The 19,736-nt window shown below is 32.8% G+C and overlaps 1 protein-coding gene across 3 annotated transcripts; it reads right to left on the bottom strand.

Annotated features, from left to right (window-relative positions):
• Window positions 1–1,752: 1,752 nt before the first annotated feature.
• LOC140054433 (uncharacterized) lies at window positions 1,753–15,826 on the bottom strand. 3 transcript variants are annotated; one of them, XM_072099416.1, is made up of 4 exons: window positions 15,702–15,826; window positions 3,588–3,683; window positions 3,131–3,214; window positions 1,753–2,841 (listed from the first exon to the last, which is right to left on the bottom strand). In XM_072099416.1, exons 2-4 carry the CDS (start codon window positions 3,668–3,670, stop codon window positions 2,625–2,627), a joined length of 384 nt encoding a protein of 127 aa, XP_071955517.1. In that variant the 5' UTR covers window positions 3,671–3,683; window positions 15,702–15,826; the 3' UTR covers window positions 1,753–2,624. The 3 variants fall into 3 exon arrangements, with proteins under 3 accessions (XP_071955517.1, XP_071955516.1, XP_071955515.1); XM_072099415.1 differs by having other exon boundaries at window positions 15,673–15,790; XM_072099414.1 differs by lacking the exon at window positions 15,702–15,826 and adding an exon at window positions 10,154–10,263 and having other exon boundaries at window positions 1,754–2,841.
• Between the last annotated feature and the right edge of the window lie 3,910 nt (window positions 15,827–19,736).

The raw sequence follows: 19,736 nt of genomic DNA, 5'->3' as shown, positions 1-19,736 counted from the left end.
TTACACGTCACATATTCAGGTTGCAAAAAGTGATGCATGCCCTATTACAGTTATAATAACATTAATATGCAATAGAATAATCAGAATGTCCCATAAGAATTAAGGATAGGATATATTAAAACTATTTTAAAATTCAAGTCCATGTGTATTAAAACACACATAGACTTGTATTTAACTGACTTGCAATAGTTAGTTAGATACAGGCTAGCGACAGCAACAGAATCGGGTTCTTACTTTAAAGAATTTAATTATCTGACGTCAGCGAGCATACAATTTGTTATTTAGTTCCTTATTTACTCACCTACACATGAATACACATGAATTTACATTAATTCACTATAATAATTATAATTAGTACTTTGAAATTCCATATTGTCGTGGTTATATAAAAAAATTAACGTAAATATTGATTGAAGAAATTTTGGAAAATTTATTTAAACTTTTGTCTGATCATACTCGACATGATTTTTTTTACGTACATACCACCTGTAGCATTTGCGAGGCATGCTTGTTTTTGTTTACGTTGTTTAAAACCGAATTAAAATGAATATGCAGATTTAGGCCGATGAAAGACATCGCACAGAAGAATGGACATTAGTCATGCCTACAATGAATATAATAAACAACAATTACTCACCGAAAATGTCAAGCACATATCAGTTTGTATACTTGAGCTTTAAACATAAAACCTCCAGTATTATACTATACTATAATAGTATTTCCATCGGCCGAAGCCTTCGCTATTTGTTATTATATTCGATGGGTCTAAGCTTCTCTATTTGGTGCATTGTATATTCCAAGGTCTACGTTTTCGTTATTTGGTGTATCATTATATTCCAAAGGCAAAATCTTTGACTATCATTCGCTTCAATCATTAGGCCTACTGCTTATATCCACAGGTACATCAGCATAACGTTACCGTTACGTTATAACTGAACAGTTAAATTACACTGTTACCGTCATTCTTGCTAACAGCTGTCAATTTCAAGCTATGCCACTGACGTAACCGTTTAACCTTTCAATATAATTTGTCTTTATTCTTAGCTTTACAAGTGCATTGCCTATTCGACGTTTTACGGACAAAGTTAAATTCAATGTTTTCATTTAGTCGTCCAGCGCTAAATCATGCATGCGTATTTTAACGACGGACGTGGAACAACGTTTTGTTTACATTACGTAATGTTCTTGGTAGGCCTATACATGCCTAATATAAATAAAGAGGAGGAAGCAAGGAAGAATCGAACCCATGACCAGTAAAATATTACCGTCCAGAGACATAAGAATGAATTGATTTATGTTTAAAATGTTAAGATAAAGGAATAGGCTTATGTTATAATGATAAGAAGGCCGGCCGGACGAGATATATAGGCCTACAAAAATCCAAACTGGTAAATGGGATGTATATTCTGGGGTTTTTTTCACTTTTATTTCAATCGAACATTCATGAAGAAACAGAAAATGCGCATGCATAGGCTAATAATGATAATGTCTATCGCCATTTCAACAACCATTGCTCATGTACGTTGCTATGGACCCAGAAGTCATTGTAGGCCTTCTGTGGTTGCGTTTGTTGGAAGAAGAAGAAGAAGACTTTGATGGAAATATGAATACGCATGCGCATAAGCTGAGAGTTTGATTTGTGCGAATTGATTCGTCTGTAGGTAGGCTCAATATAATACCCCTTTCAACTCCGGAATGTCTCTGGTGTGAAAGGGAAGGGATATCAGGTGAATACTGCAACAATTACGAAACTTGTATAGCGTAACTTAGTTGTTTTATTTAATTATAAATAACACATCTTATATAATTATGGCAATTTAATCAATTTTACAAAGAATCTTAATTTGATGTTCTTCGAGACAAATAATTATTTTGTTGTAGTAAGTTTTGTAGTGTTTTCTTAAGTCACTTTTGAATATCTTAAAATATTGGCCTTTATAAACAAACTCGTTTAAAAATAGGAAAGAGGTATTGTATCGTTACATCTTATTAAACAAAATGCTGACTAAGAAGAATTATTAATATTCTTTAATAAATGCATGGAATTTATTCAGATACACGCAGGGGGCACTTTTTAATTAAGGCCACCTTCTTTACAACTCACTTATATCACATGGTATATTTTGAGGACAATTTTTGACATTTTTGTACGATGTTTAGTATAACAACCTAGTTATCTTCCGATAGAGAAATTACAACTGCACTTATTTAACATATCTGCATACAGTGCAGTTATTACGCACAAACGTAAGGTAAAATACTTTTGATTCATACTATACATTCGATAAAATATTTTAAAAATATAAAAATTAATGTACAGCTATTGTCAAAGTAACATATACGTCCATATAATTTTGGAAATTTGCAAAATATACATATTTTAGCCGGAAAGTAGAAAAAATGATTGGAATCGCTCTTAGAGTTTTAATTTAAAGAGTATCCCATTTTGTATATGATATAATATGTTTAGTGTACAAGTAAGTTTCCGCGTAGTCAATCCGTTGAGTCATGTGAAAAAAACTCTCACGTGTTCAATCATGGTTGAATGGTTAATCACGTGCATGAGAGTTGCTTTGAACGCACACAGATTCAAATCTGACCACGTAGTGTCCAATATAATTTGTTTATTTTTTGATATCTCTTTCACCATTTAAACCAAGCAGTAAATTCAAAAGACGAGTTTCTTCTTGTTGTTTTTCATCAGCATCTAAGTCCCTCAATTCTTGGGCTTGTTCATTGTCAAGCTCTCTCGCTTCTGGGGCTTGTGGGTTATCCATTGCCTTCCTTTTAAGGGCTTGCTCTTCCTCGGCTACTTCTGCTTCGAGTTCTCTTACCAATAATCTACAAAATAAACATTATCATGAAATCATTTCGAAATGTATTTTACTAGTACAAACGTACGTTGCGAAAGTTAATACATACATTTATTACAATGATCAACAGCTTCACTTAACTTACTTGAACTTCGTGTATTTGTTATATAAATATGTTACAAAGATACAGAGCTGAAAAATATCATGATTCTACAATCATTTTCCTGTTTTAAAGTGATTTGAATATCAGTGGTGTTGTAATCTATTGAAAACAGCTTCTAGTGATAAGTATTACAGGAATATGTTTGGCTACCCACCGTTCGAGTAATGTGTTTAGTAGTTTATCTTTTTTGCCAATCTGACCACCGCAACCCGGTGGACGTTGTCCGGAAACGCCTGCACTGAAAACAACGAGAAAACAGTATTGTAAATCTTTAGAGCCTAGGGTGGTTATTTCAATTAAAACACATAGAATTGTATATAACTTTAGATTCAAAAGTCGAAACTCGACACTAAGCAATGACGCTGTGAATGTAAAACGGTATATAAATATCGGTACTGTATAAATGTGTCCAATATCATAGTACAAATCAGTGATACAGCATCTCATGTGCTTCTCATGTGATGCCCGTATCATCCTTAACCTAACAGGCACATGAGAAGCTGTATTACGGATTTGCCTATGATAATCAGGTGTCTGTCTGTTGCCTGTATCCCCGATAAATTGTTTTCGTAGTATCACACCATCAATGTAGAAGATGTTAATTAACTTACTTTTTGCAACCTGGTGGAGCTGGAGCTTCTGTACCTACAAACATCAGTGCCAACACGAATAAAACAGTAATTCGAAGATCCATTTTGTGTCAATTTCTATTTTAAAAAACAAAGACAATTAATTGACAATAAACTGCATACGAAAGTACGGTAGTAAAAAACAAGAAGGCCGACATAGGCTTACATTTTCTGCAAAAAAATGTAAAACTTTTGGATTTTAACCAAAATATAATTAACATTAAATTAATCATGGCGGTTGTAGCGTGCATCTCAGGGCTCGTTCAGACTTTATTTACTCAGGTAAGTTGGTTACTAATTGTGCCCATGAAATAACATTGTCAAGTAGTTAACTACACCTGAACGCACCCTAACATTTATTTGATCAAGTTTATGGTGGTTAACCACAAAAAAGTTTATGAAGAATCTTACACAATCTTAATGAAGACCCTGCATGAACTCGTGGTTATCCAGTCCCAATTTTGTACACTTTATTCCACATGTAAAACTTGGTTATAATAGGAACGTACAAAATATTTAAAAAATACCGTTACATTGGGCATATTATTTCCATTTTAATTGGCAAAATAAAATTGAATCTTGAATCTTAAAGGTGAAATGTTTACGTTTGAACTGTATGACAATTGGATGTAGGCCTGTGTTAAATTGAATGAGTTTTACTTTCATATAAAACAAAATTTAGTATTTATAAATTAAACCACACATTTTTATTATGGATTAGCAAGTATAAATGCAAAGCTATTCAACACTAATATGCCTTTATGACAGCGATCATTCAGATGATCGCTTCAGATAATTGTACTTTGAAGCGATTGTCTTTTGTTGGCGCCAAAATAAAACAGATTTATATTCAAGTTATTATCATAAGCTTTGATGACACCCATTAACACACAATGTGAAATAATTTTACAAAGCGTGTCTGGCATGCTTTCAAATTAAGTTATCTCGTTCAACGCCTGTATTGTGTTATGAAATCCAACAGAGAATGGCGGGATTAAGAAAGTTTACTCCCGACGTGCATGGTCGGCCAATGGTAACGCGTGGTATCTCTGCCGATATTCATACTACAGTACTACAATGTACGGTTCTGTTAAAGATCGTGCTGTAAAGGAATTCAACCCGTGCTATGGATTAAAATCAGAGTTACCGGGCCTACACACATATGTTTCTGTTTCTTTACCGTCGGTTCTACTCTAATAGAAATGGCGAACCTAATGACCCTATAGGCTCTCTACACTAATTCCCGTTTCTTTATTTGTCCAAATCGACTCTTAAGTTAATTTTGAAGTTAAATTTTGAGTTAACTTTGAAATACGTTTGGGAAATAGCGAATAAAAACTACGTAGACTTTGTCCTGACCTTATTGCAACCACATCATAAAAAGAGTGTGGACCGGGGGAGATTTGTTTTCGTACATACGTTGGGGACTCCTTATGTGAAAGATAGCCGAACTACTCCCTAATAACTTAACCTAGCCCTCTAAATAATCTGTCTCACTATAAAGTAAAAAGTAGTTTGTTATGGGATCGATTCGAACCCCATACATCGACTACGCAGATGGCTTGACAAAAATTGTTTGCATTAGCGAATTGTAGTTAATTCTTACGTCACACCTTATGGATAATAATTATGACTAAATGAATGTTTATTTTGCGACGTTTTGTGAGGGGGTAAGGATAATGATGTTTAAGAATATTAAGAATATTATCCTGTCTTTGTGGTAGGTCTATTGTATACACACTGATTTTAGTATACTCACAATTCTCCATTATCAGAACTCCTAAAGTCGTAAAAATGCCATACTAAGCCGATTTAAAAAATAATCGTGGGTGCGCCTGCGTTGTCATATAATTTTCTTTAGATGATTCAACAATTCACAACTTAAATTCATATGATTTAGTTTTATTAGCAGAATTCTTTATATTGTATACATGTTTTTAATAATACGTGTATTTACCTGCATTCCACACCTTTATAATTATTGTAACACGATTTAGCCTACACCTGACTGATCGTATACTATGTTTTAAATAGGTGAAATTAATAATTTTTGATTTCTGATCCTACAATACATTTTCTTACAAATCAAGGTATTTGAAATAATAACAAACATAATACAAACAAGCCTATATGTTTATAGAAGATAATTAAAATCACGAAGGTTTGTTTATCGTCCAGTATAGCTTTTTCAATTCAACAAGAATTTATGTCTTGAAATAACTAAAAAAAAATGTGAAAAATGGAATAAAAAGCGAAATAATAAGTCTTTTCTTATACAATTTAATACAATTCAATTAAAAAAAAATCGTTAATCATCCCACACGGGGCAATTCAAATAAAAAGGTCTGGATTAAAATTATACTATCCTAAACTAACGTCCCCGTATGCACGTCTTGAAGGAATTACGAGTGTCCAACACTCTCTTGTTTGTAGGTAATCGAGAGAGTCCTGGCATCTAGACTAGCTGGACCGAAACATTTAAAACAATTTGTTTCAAGTTAGCACGCAAGCAAAAAAAAATTAATAGAAATATATTGTCGAATATAGAAGTATAGTTACTGGAAGGCAAGGACATAAACATAAATAGGCCTATACAATGAAATATAATTTACAAATTCATAAATTAGACCTACAGAAATTGTTAAAATGTAGGTTTAGAAAGCCGAAGACAGAATAATTTTGTATTTTCGTGGAAGGCATCAGTAGGCTAATGAATATGACTGGCCCTTTTGATTGTTTATTTAGCGAATGCGTGATTGAGAAAGTATGTACACAGTAAACTCATAACATAGGATGTGTGAGCCAAATACATTTCTTAGCTCTGTTAGGTGGTGGCCTAACCCAAACAAGGCCATATACATGACTGCAGTCGCGTGCTCAAGTTAGTGTTTACGGACCGACCAACCGACCGACATAGTGAGCTGCTGTTACACGTACACGCGACTAAAACTGTTTTCACCTTTTAAACAACAAAAAATAACAACAACAACACAGTAACAACATTTTACTTGTGGTAGTTGTTGTAGTAAGTAGTAGTTGTACACATACTATTTCGTGATCAATTCAAACATTCTGGAAGGAAATACACAACAGTACTAACTGCAGTTCTGCTTCTAACAAAGGGAAAGGAATGCCCCAACAAGACCCAACACTTATTGTTGTTTCTACCATGACCATTGACTTTTCATGACTATGCCGAATTGTAATGTGAATTGACAACCGTTTCTCCATTGAATGTTATTCTGCTTATTTTATAGCGCATTGTATCACATATACAATAGGAACATATTTATTTTTACTGCAGATTGATAAGATTTAGAACTGAGTCAATTTATAACAAGGCCATATAGATGGCTGCAGTCGCGTGCTTAGTGTTTACCGACCGACCGACCAACCTACCAACTGACCGAAATTACTGAACATGTTTAAAAATGTTGAAATGTTTAAAAACAGTTATATTTTTTTAATTTACACGTGCGTAGCCTGTCACTTTTGACGTGCTCGTATAACGTAATTTCGAGTTGAAAAGTAAGTCAAGAAAACAGAAATCGGGCAAAAAGAGTGCGCAATAACATTAAGCAAAATCTGCGCACTCATGGCAATTTTGTAAACGCTTAAAATTGCCTGAAACGTACTCTTATTTAATCGAAAATAAATTTTGAACATTTTAAGCGCGCGTACGCATGCGTTACATGCGCTACGCACGTAATTGTATTGCCATATGATGATTTATGCCCTGAAATTTATGAGTACCAAATTTTATTTAATTGTGATTCATGGTTGTGAAGATATGATTACAAACGTGATTTCGTTAAATCGTGCGTAGACCACGTAATTTTTTATTACGCACCGTGAAAACATAACCACATCGATTCCTGGCCATAAGGAATATACTTTGAAAAATTGACTTAGCTAGATTAAACTGATATCCAGATAAGGTCAGAAAGCGAAAAAACGCATAGTGATACCGGACCGACAGACAGACCGACAGACCGACAGACCGACAGACCGACAGACCGACAGACCGACCGACCGACCGACCGACCGACATAGTGAACTATAGAGTCGCTTCCACGCGACTGAAAACGGTATTTATATTGTGGTGAATGTTATCGTCCTAAATACCATACTGACGTTCGTTTAACACCTATCAAAAGGAAAGTATTGCTCCAAACACACCGTTAATCATAAGTATAGAGAGAAATATAAAACATGTTTTAATGTATGTATTTTAGGTAACTTCAATTGCTTGTTTAATACACAAGGCAATTTAACAACAGGGTGATAAGCTCGCCTTGCCAAGATAGGAACAGTCCTTTGATATTATATCTGTCTGCGACAAATAGCAAGATCATTTGTACATATTTTTGTCTGTTAAGGGGCGTGGAACTGATCGTGTTGCAGCCACAGATAAACCCTTTGATCTTTGGAGCTCATCGTCTTGTTGTTAGATTGCCTTGTTTAATATGAGCCCATGGAAATAAGCTGATTCATCCTGGTATGTTTCTTTCTCTACAAACACATTTTACCAGAAGCTGACTAAATAATTTCAGACGAACAAAAATGGTTATAACTCCAAATTAAGAGACAGAATTGGGAATTCGATCATAACGTCAAATTTCCAATGTGTTCTGTTACTTTACTTGAAGTTACTCCGGTAACTTTTCTTAATTTAGAAATTTCTTTACATCGCATTATTTACATTGGTTTGGAGCCTTTTAGTACAAACTTATATAACAATACGGACAGTAACCAAGTCCCCCAAAGGTATATTTATTTTAAAAATTATTCTATTTCAATGTATTTACGGATTGAAACATGATATGAGTTTCTTGATTTACATGATTTCTTGGCCTGCTAAAGCAATGAAATCTTGACAAACATATTAATCTTATTATATAAAAGGTAAACAGAAACGAAAAAAAAATGTATAATAAGAAAAACATCTCAATTGTAAAAGCCAAATTTCTAAAAATCCTTAGGCCTAAAAAACATTAATTGGTATATTTTGTTATGAATAAAACTTAGATGAACCAATGCATCAAAATACACTCCAAAGTAATGAACTGTTTGAAATAGTTGATATAGATGTATACATTGTCAAAATGTACACAGTAGGCTTACATTTCTGTTTGCATAGATCAATCATTATACCATGTACTTTGCACTTTCTGGAAGTACATCGTAACATAGCTAATATACATTTTGATAATACACTAATTTTTTAATACTGGTACCGAAATAATATGCTTGGAATACGAGAAAGCGAACGAGGCAACATAACGCAATGTGCAAAGTTAACAGTTTAACATTTACATTAAGAAAAATAATAATGATAATCACCGGCACTTTTACAACAATTATTAACATCAAAATGATACTTTTTTATTGTTCATATTGAAAATAATTAACATAAGCACAGGATTTATCAAGGCCATTACTAAATGTATGTCTATAAAACAATATACAGTATGTATGTCCAACACTAGACATATTATTTTAGCAATCCTATGTAGAGCGCCGTAACATTATTCATACGAAAATTGAGTTAACTAAGGTAACTAACTACATTAACTATAACCTAAAGGCAAACTAAGTTAACTAAGGTAACTAACTACATTAACTATAACCTAAAGGCAAACTAAGTTAACTAAGGTAACTAACTAAATTAACTATAACCTAAAGGCAAACTAAGTTAACTAAGGTAACTAACTACATTAACTATAACCTAAAGGCAAACTAAGTTAACTAAGGTAACTAACTACATTAACTATAACCTAAAGGCAAACTAAGTTAACTAAGGCAACTAACTACATTTTTATTTATTTTATTTTATTTATTCATTTCCCAACCAACAGTGAGCTCATGGTTCACCACTTACAGGAGGGAACATTAACTATAACCTAAAGGCAAACTAAGTTAACTAAGGTAACTAACTACATTAACTAAAACCTAAAGGCAAACTAATTTAAAAAGGGCAATGAACAGTTTAACATTTACAAAATAATATGTTCTGACAGCGGCACTTATATCAATTAGACCTATTAAGATATTGTTTTTACTTATTTATGTTATTTCAAATAGAGTACTTTCCTCTTTATGTAAGCCAATCTCAAACTATAAGTTAACTAAGATAACTAAATTAACTAAACTAATGTCGAACTAAGTTAACTAAATTAACTAAACTAAAGTCAAACTAAGTTAAATAGGTAACTAAATTAACTAAACTAAAGTCAAACTAAGTTAAATAGGTAACTAAATTAACAAACTAAGTTAACTAAGGTAACTAAATTAATTAAACCACTCTCAAACTAAGCTATGTAATGTCAAAGAGAAGCTTTATCATTTACACAAATTGTACAGCAACTTAATACAACAATACATAGGTCTAATAACCGTTTTATATAATAAGTATTTTAATCTTTTAAGAATAAAAACGGTGACAAATTTGTAACCATTTATTAAGCGTGTCTTTGCAACTACACTGAATCTCCACTTAAGATTTTATCGGTGGATAAAAAAACGAGAATTTTTTTTAGAATTCTTACCTTTCGGATTAAAGAGAGACTATAAAAAGTGTTACACGTCCACAGAGAAATCAGAATACCAATAGGTACACGGGTCAAACAAATTGACGTATATAAATTTGATCACGAACAAAATGATTTGAATATCAAAAGACGTGCTTGTTTAAGTGTAGATATAGCGTGGGTGTTTGTGATAAGTTTTTGGGTTGAGAAATGGAATGTATACGGGACATTGTGTGGTAAAGACTATCAATGTTCAAATATTGTGACGGGCCATTTAGTACCGCTCGCCCCCGGCATACACTCCAAACAAAATTTAAATGTGGCAATAGCCTATAAATTACCTTAAATTTCAATACATTTTTCAAATCCAATTTAATAATTATGACATAAAGCGCGTAACCGACCGTTATATAGTTCCCAATTACCACCAATAACAAAATTATTTATAATAAATATGTATAAACCACTGAACAATACTTTTATGTGTGAAGGTGGTCTTTGATCTCGACAAAAGACAAACCCCCACCCAGAATTCTAGACCTAGTTACGTCATATTAATTTATTGTAGACATTTGTATGCCTCTTGACTCGAATTCTTCTTGATTTTAGGCCCCCAGACGACGACCATGCGTACTATGTTGTTGGTCAATAGCTCTCATATTATTTTAGTATTTCAGTTATTATTAAGTTTGTGAATCTGGCGGGTTTCACAAATGGTTGGCATAATTAAGACCAGTAGGTCTTGAAACCATTGAATAAGTCAACAATCTTTTTAAGATTCAGACAGTACCTCTTGGGGAAAGGGTGTTGTTGGACCGTCCTGCTGCCAATTCTAGAAATCTATCCCTAGCTTGTCTAAATGTGTTCACGGCCTTGCGCCAACGATATTATAAAACAAAATTGAGTTGATTGCAGGCGCTAAAATACCGTATGGAATAGCTTACAAACTGAAATTAAATATTCTCCAAAAAAATGCTTCATTCAAAGCTAGATATCTATCTCATTTTTAAAATAAAATATAATTTTTTTTTCGCCCGATTTATTTTGTATTTTTTAAGAAAGGAACACAATGCAAAACAGTTTTTTATTTTACCTTATTGTGTAATAAAGATGTTAAATAAATGAATAAATAATAAATGCAGGCTAATCTTAAATTGAAATTATAATAGGAGGTAGTGTACCAAACATATTTGTATTAACAGAACATAGCAAGTCAATTTCAAATCTATTCTATTGTTTAATATGCATATTATGCCAATAAAATATTATTAATTATATAAATCGAGATTTACATCCAAACCATGGAAGATAATGTGATACACCCACATATAGTATATTTATCTACTTGCTTATTTTTCCAATAAAAACCGTAACTGAAATTCTCAAAACTTTAGATCGCAATTTTTTCAATGAAATTGAATTTGTTGGTTTTTCTGAAAATATGGATCAACTTTAAAGCTCAGATACAGGCATGAATTTTAAATATAATATCTGGTTAATTGTACATAAATCAAATATTTGTAACAGAAATCAAAACGAAAAAAGCATGAATTTCCCTTAATATGGTCAAATACAAAATTTGGAAAAATTCTGCTATAAAAACCAGGAAGACTTTTTTTCAGTAGTTAGGTAGTTTAACCTAATGTAATAACATGTCTAGTGACTTTCTAGAAGGTGAAAAAAGATGGTGGATATACGGTGGATAATTTCTGCTATAGCATGAAAATAAAAATCTGAAGTTGAATAAAAATACCAGTAATGTAAAATTCAAGTTATATTACCTATATTTAGTCATCTGATAACATTTTTTACCACACCGTTTATTTTTCATAGCTTTTTAAAATGCCTCTCTTTTTACAAAATTTGTGTACAAAAGAATAGAGATTTTACTGTGTAATTTGAACTATCCCCCCACTGATAAGAAAGTGCTTATTTTTAAAAAGCTCAAGTAACACAAATAAAATCCCAAACATTATGAAACATAGGGGAAACTATAGATCGATAATTATTGGAATGTATGATCAATAGAAATTGTTTGCCCGCACCTGGCCTTTAAGTTACTTTCATTTTACAAATCGTAGGCTTCTATGTAACTTTTCATGGAACTATCATTGATTTTGTTTTTTACGTACTAGCAAACAATTTTCGTCTTTAATAATGGATAAAAAAAATCCTAAAAAATAACTAAATCTTGTTTTGACATATGCTTTAAAATTATATGAAGAAAATTGGAGGCGGGTTGTAGAACTCCCACGAAAGAAGCAAACAATAACACGAACTAGGCTAGGCATGTTGCAATAATACCGCATTTAAAGTTTAGCTTAGAGATTTTAAATTTAAATGGACTGTACAATATATGGAATTTTGTTCCGGACATTTTTTTTGTAAGTCTTGGAATGCGTTGTGATAAAAAATGCATGACGTAGTTTCCGGGAAAACACGCTTGCCTAATTTGGTTTCTGTAATTTAATAATAGATTCATTTCAATATTTTTAAAATTGTAATAACATTTTCAAGATGGGCAAAGTAGTGACGATCGAAATTAATAAAATCAATCATCCATGAATACTGTGGAATATAGCAATTCAATATAGACATAGATATAAGTTATTATTAAGACACTTTAATTTTTTCAAAAGATATTAAAATACCTTTAGGCTAAAATACGTATAAACATATTTAAAATACTATAAAACATACAAAATAGTACAACATTTCAAATTCCAAATTAAAACTTCTTTTGAATTTGAGCTAAAAATAAAAGTGTTTATTTGCGTTTGGAATCAAACAATTTAAAACAGGAATTGTTTGAATGTTGAACACACATTTCACTGAAGGGGTCTTTTTTTTTAAACTTTAGCTTCTTTATAACTTCTGTTTTTTTTTTCAAAATTAAAACTTTGTTAGGCCTATATTATAGTACCAGAGCATTGAAATTATAAATGGAAAAATGAACATCAAAGCTATCTCAAACAAGGCCAACAGCCATTAAGTCGCGTGCTACAATGCATAGTGATACCGGACCGACAGACAGACGGACAGACCGACAGACAGACCGACAGACCGACCGACATAGTGAACTATAGAGTCGCGTCCACGCGACTAAAAACAAATAAGGTAAGTTAAAAACGTTATATTTTACGCTCTGATATCTAGAGAGCTTTCGCTTCAGTACGGTAGACATCAGACGAACGTAAGTTGATCAACAAAATTACGATAATAAATGAAATGTGTATACGCATGCGTAGATTAACAGTTCTACCATTCCAAATCGAAATTTAGCTATTAACGAAACTTGCAAGGTTGCCTTTCTTTCTAATGTGTTTGGGCTCTATGGGGATAGTTTTCCTATATGTCACTGTACAATTGACTTTTTAACTTTGACCTTTGATCTCTTCATTAGCAATCTAACCTTGGCATTATATTTTGAGGAATCAACAGACATCAGACTATTAAGATCCTAAGCTTCATTTAACCAATTATTTGAATTACAATGCCTTGAACAATTGCGATATCGAGTTTATTATTTTTACTGACTATCATGCCTACCTGATTAAAGACGAACTTTGAAATTTATTTATATAAAAATTTTAATGAAATATATACTTGTACAGTAACCTTTAGTTTGTAACTATTTTCGTTAGTTGTTTGCGGCAATATTTTGTTTACTTTTAGTACTTGTATATGATTAATACATCTGGTAAGTGACTGATTTTAAAATATTTTCTTATTTTTTATTTCAGTAACGGCCCAATAATAATGTGGTTTTGTGTGACAATAATGTTTTAATTAATAAACTGATTTGAATTGAAAGCATATGCCGAGTATTGTATTAATTTTACTTAACCGTGAAAATTAAAACTAAATGTTCCTTCTTTGAAAATACAGAAAAAAAATATTTGTTCAAAGAGGACAGTTGTATTATCTTTAATATACGATTTGTTTACAAACGTTGTATTGTCGCATTTATTGAAATTTAAATAGTAGGCCTACGAAAGAAAAAACACAATACTTTATTCCTTTTTTCTGAACTGTGTATTTATCGCTTTGAAACTATACAATCAACACTGAAACCTCTTTCAAAATGCACTGATAATTGAACACATCCTCAAAAAACGTTAAAGAAGAATAAGACAAACATTTGCTGTTTTGTGTCATGAGCAACACTTTTACAAAGGTCAACATAGTGGGACATGGTGTAGTGTTAAACCAGCCAGTAACATGTAAAAGGTTAAAGTTCAGTTCCCATTAAAGACGCAACGCAAGCAAGTGGACCATAACAACCGATAGTTCGAATAATCTATCGCTTTTGACTGATCAATTGCTTACGTTGCGCTTGCGTCATCTCGAGGTGAAACCAAGCATTGGAGGCGTAGGCTAAATATTCGATTCGACTGATTTCTAATCCTCAGATTAATGCATTGAACAAGACTTAGGGACACATATCACATTAAACACTAACCAATGAAATAGCTGGTGGACCTAATAAAGGCGAATTTACACAGACGAGTGGTAACGGTAAGCGGAAAACCGCGTAGTTTGTCCCACGTAGAATCCGTATCTGTCCTGGTGACCGGAAACCGCCCATCTGCTCCACGTTGTAATTGGTCATAAGGAACAACATAGATTCTATATTTTTATTACCGTCAACGCTTGTCTGTGAAACTTGGCCTTAATACGCTTTCTTATTCTTTCTGAAAAAATGTCGTATCATCTCAGGTTAGGGAATAAAGCTTATAAATTAACACTGCATAATAATAGCTAACAAAGATGTTTAAACTTTGATGAAAGAGTTTCTACGTACTTGAGAAACTTAACAACTTATCGTTGTTTTTATCAGTTTCATTTCAACAACAAAAAATAATCAAACTAGGTATAGGTAAACAAAGATTTCACTTCTAGCATTTCCTGATTTCCGGTATTCCATGTTTGGTACTTGTTATTCACCGTCTTCCCGCTATTTAGCAGTAATAGGCCTACAGACAATTTGCGATTTATACGTCATTAAAATCAAATATTGTGCCACTGGGCAGAACTAACACTTCTCAGTTGAACCTTAGAAAAGTACACAAAATCCATTTGATGTGGCAGAGAGCCTAACTTTAATCCCGAGATCATCAATAGACTATTATTATTATGATTATATCATGCTAAACATAAATTGACTTATTCAAAACTTATACAATATAAAAAATAAGTTAAATAATGAATGTCCTATCAGAGTCCTGTAATTGCGGTTACTTATGTAGATATGCGGTGATTATATCTAAAGAGTCTAACACCTTAAAAGATCTGTTAATTGTACGCCCTTAAAATCAAATCAATATTTCCTACACCGCTTTGGTGGAACTAACCACTCTTACTTAATCGCGCCTTTAAAAAAGTACAGTAAATTATTAGACGGAAAGTCTAACTACACCGGTAATCCAGGTCTGGTTTATGTATTTCTAAATGTTAAGTCATGTGTTACTACCTACCATATTCATAACTTTATGAGAAAAAAAAAGAACTAAAAAGTTAAATATCGACATACTTACTATACTATAATCCTGTAATTGTGGCTTACCTTCTGTACCATTCAAGCACTCTCAAAAACTATTTATCTAGACCTCGGGCAGCCTGTGTCGCAAATAGAAATAACACAAAGGGTAACACACAAAAGGTAAAATTTAATTACAGAGTTATTTGCTGCAAGTTGCGGTTAGCCATGCGTCTGATTTTACTGAAAAGATGTGTCCAATAGACTTATTCGTGTATTACTTTTCCCTTTATGTCTGTTTTCTAAGGTGTTATATTAGTACTAATAAACACATTTCTTAGCATCCTGTTGTGTGTATATGGTGCGCCTTTGCTTGTATACAAGCGTCTACATTGTATCCCGCGATACTATACGAGGAAAGTCACATATACCGAAATAATGTACAGTATATATAATACTGCACTGTCTACACTTCTATTTACGTATAGTAATAGTAATGCAGTGGTATGACACGATATATAATACTTTATGTTTCTACTTTAATACATTTTAATTAATAGTTTACGACGGGTAACTTCCTTTAGTCATTCAATTTCACTACCTTTTAGAAATACGCCCCCCCCCCCCCCCACCACCATTTCATGTAATTTTAATCGTCCATCACGCGGAGATTGACACTTTTAGAACATGCATTAAGCTCTGTCTACACTATCAAAGTTTAATGTGACAAAAACTGTGATGTGCCCATAATGTACTTTGGTGATGTCATATCACTGCCATATTTGGGCATATCACTACCATATTTGGGCATATAAGACAGGACCACAATGTAAAACAGATACACTGTTATCTGATTGTTTTATCCTGTATAAATATATTATTGATGATGATGATGATGATGATGATATAACACTTTTTTTGTCAAACTAGTTTGATAGTGTAGACAGAGCTTTAGAGGGTATGATAGGATCTTTAATAACGAACGAACCTAAAATAATTCGGCATTATGATCCTACAAGTTCACTCGTTGCACTGTGTTTCTGCATGGATTAAATTTAAATGCGTGACGTCATCAATTAACAAAATACAAACATTCCTTAATTGATTTCAAGGTAGTATAATCTATTTTTAGATTAAATGACGCAATGTTTATAAAGAAGTATTTATCTAGATTTCCGTATTAATCACGTGCTGCGTATCAAAAACTTTTGACCAATGAAAAGCATTCATTGAACATCAATGGGATGTCTGATTAAAATAAAGAATATTATCGTTTAATAATCATATAGTTATTTACAGGTCTATGTATAAGTTAGTCGCTTTCCGTCACTTCCGACCTAGAGCATAAACATTGTCAAAATAAAATGCTGAACTCAACCTTAAGTCCTTTGTTATACATTACACCTCCACATACCGGAATATATACAGACTAACTTCACGGAAACGGACTTAAAATCAGTTAAACATACCATTTTAAAAAATAACGAGAAGCTTTTATTTTGCTACATGTCAAAATAATAATAAGCTTTGATGGATGAGTACCTTGAACTTAAAAACTAACAAGTTTTTGTTGTTATAACCCATTTAGTAGTTGGTACATCAACGCCCACGTAAATATTTCTAGATGAATTAAAATACATTTGTTTATTTTTGAAATGTATACTGATAGATATTCGTTGTTCATAAATAAAAAGTATCACAGAAGAATATCCACCCAATTCTGCAGAGCTGCCATTAAGTACAAAACTTAACGTATTTAATGCACCTAGACACGTATCTCAATGACTTGCAACAGTCAGTCAGCTGCAGAATTGAGTGGAATATTCTTATTTGTTCTTTTAAACCTGCCCCTTCCTCTTCATCTCTCCTATATTTCAATCACGTACGCCTATCCGTCGAGGCCTAAATTCAACGCAATTCATCGATAACCTAGTGGGTTTCAAAGTCATCACATCATTTTTAACCGATTACGTAGGCATAACCCTCTCACTCACTTGAATGTTATCGTTTGTTTAAATAAGAGGGATGTATGCGAGTACTTCAAATCAAATTTCCGCCCACATTCTACGCGTTTCGCGGTATTTTTGGCAACAAGAGAGGGGAGAACATTTGTTTTATAACCATAAGTATGTGTGTTCACTATGTAAGTTATTTATGATAGAAACATGGAATGTCAAGTTATTAAATAAATAATTATTTTAGATGATGCAATACAGGACAAAAACATTGTTTATCAAAACAACATCATCTGAAAGAGGAAGAACGGAATTTAAAGCTATTTATGGGTCTAAACAGGGCCTTAAAAATCTACACATCGAGAATATTAACTACCCTGACAATGAGTGCAATGAGGATAAGGGTCTAAATTTAGAAGTATAATATTCTTTCCAATAAGACTCCACTTTTGGGGAATAATAATTGTAGTACTGAAAATAATAGATTGTTTAATATTATAAAGACACATCCATTTGAAAGACTCAACGCGGCCATCTGCGGACGGAACGGTTTCTCAGGACAGAAAGATTCTACGTGGGACAAGCTACGTGGTTTTCCGCTTACCGTTACCGCTCGTCTGTGTAAATTCGCCTTTACAATGTTTACAATTATTATAGGCCTACAAACGGTACCATCATCTTTCGTACAACTTATGTTAGGCAACATTTTTAAATCCACCTCAGCTATTATAGAGCACTGAATATACGATTAAGATATGAGATTTCAGTACTTAAATTTGCACTGATTTTGTATGCGTGTCTTGGAGTAAAATACTTTTGCGCAAGGAGTAGGGCTACCCTATATTGTATACTTATATAATATGCAAATGTGTTATGAAAAGAAATGAGATCTGTATCTATAGCTTTAAAGGACATAATCGTGGGTGAATGTTTTATATCTGCTGGCAAGTCATAGGAAATTAACTATGCCATGGATCCGTTGGAAAACTGTTGTCTTTGTGAATTATTATGTTTAACAAGGTCGGGTTGTTATCTAGAATTTTGCCCTCCTTTATCAAATAAACTGGTAACACTCGAGTGCCAGTCAAATAAAAATACAATTGATAGGGGTCAATCCGTGGGTTGTGCGTTTTTTAAGACTACAATGTGGGTAGCACACTGGATTGCCGCTTTCTGAATAGTGTTGCAAAGGAAGAATGGCGCATTTAAAACACACATTGTTTGGAATTTTACAACATTTTAAACAGCTAACTGATAGTCAAAAAATATAAATACTAGCCTATAAAAAATAACAGCATCATAAAAACGAAACGAACTAAATACAATTAACATTGTTTTGCTCTTTAAACTAGTTTAGTATTACGTAAACATCAGAACACAAAACAAAGTCGATTTAAATAAGATTCAACTCAATACTTTATATAGGTTAGCCTGTATTCTATCTTTTTATATACATTATGAAGATGTGTCCGTTATTTTTATCTAAATGACATCAGCACTTAAGTGGAAATCATTAATAGATAAATGTACTTTGGCCTATATTTATTTGAATGACACGAGAATATAAAATAATGATTTGACCAACAAAGTATAAGTTCACCTAAAATCGGAGATAGGTGTGTGTGAAATAACAGGATGATAATGGTTCACAATTTTAACGGCACTCCTGTATTAGGAGGGCGGTGCTGCAGTCAATACGAACGGACGCATCATAGAACGGAGTTAAACCGATCATAAACATATCTGAGTTATATCGGTTAACTCTCTTATAACTCTGATTAGTCTAGGTTCTAGACCGCAGTGAGTAAAAAGAGAAATATTTTGGCACATGTAGCGTTTCATACGTATTATACGTGAGCTCGTATTTTGTAGTGTCCAGACGTCGGCTGGTGGACTACGTATCTTAAGTTTAGTCTATTATGTTATGTGTTGAATAAATTCCACGAAAAAGGAATAAAAGACTGAAACATAAAAACTACAGACTTAAGGCAAATCTAAACGCCGATATAACTCCGATATAACTCAGATGTCAGCCGATATATCCGATGTAGGCCCTACCTCCGATATAACTCCGATGTCGGCCGATATATCCGATGTACCTCCGATATAACACATACCAATGGAAGCAATTGAAGTAAAGCATTTCATAAATCATACAAAAACAATA

This window comes from Antedon mediterranea, chromosome 7, assembly GCF_964355755.1.
Source record: "Antedon mediterranea chromosome 7, ecAntMedi1.1, whole genome shotgun sequence".
Lineage (NCBI taxonomy): Eukaryota > Metazoa > Echinodermata > Crinoidea > Comatulida > Antedonidae > Antedon > Antedon mediterranea.
The sequence above is the reverse complement of the archived record's forward strand: the minus strand, read 5'-3'. Positions and strand labels throughout refer to the sequence as shown.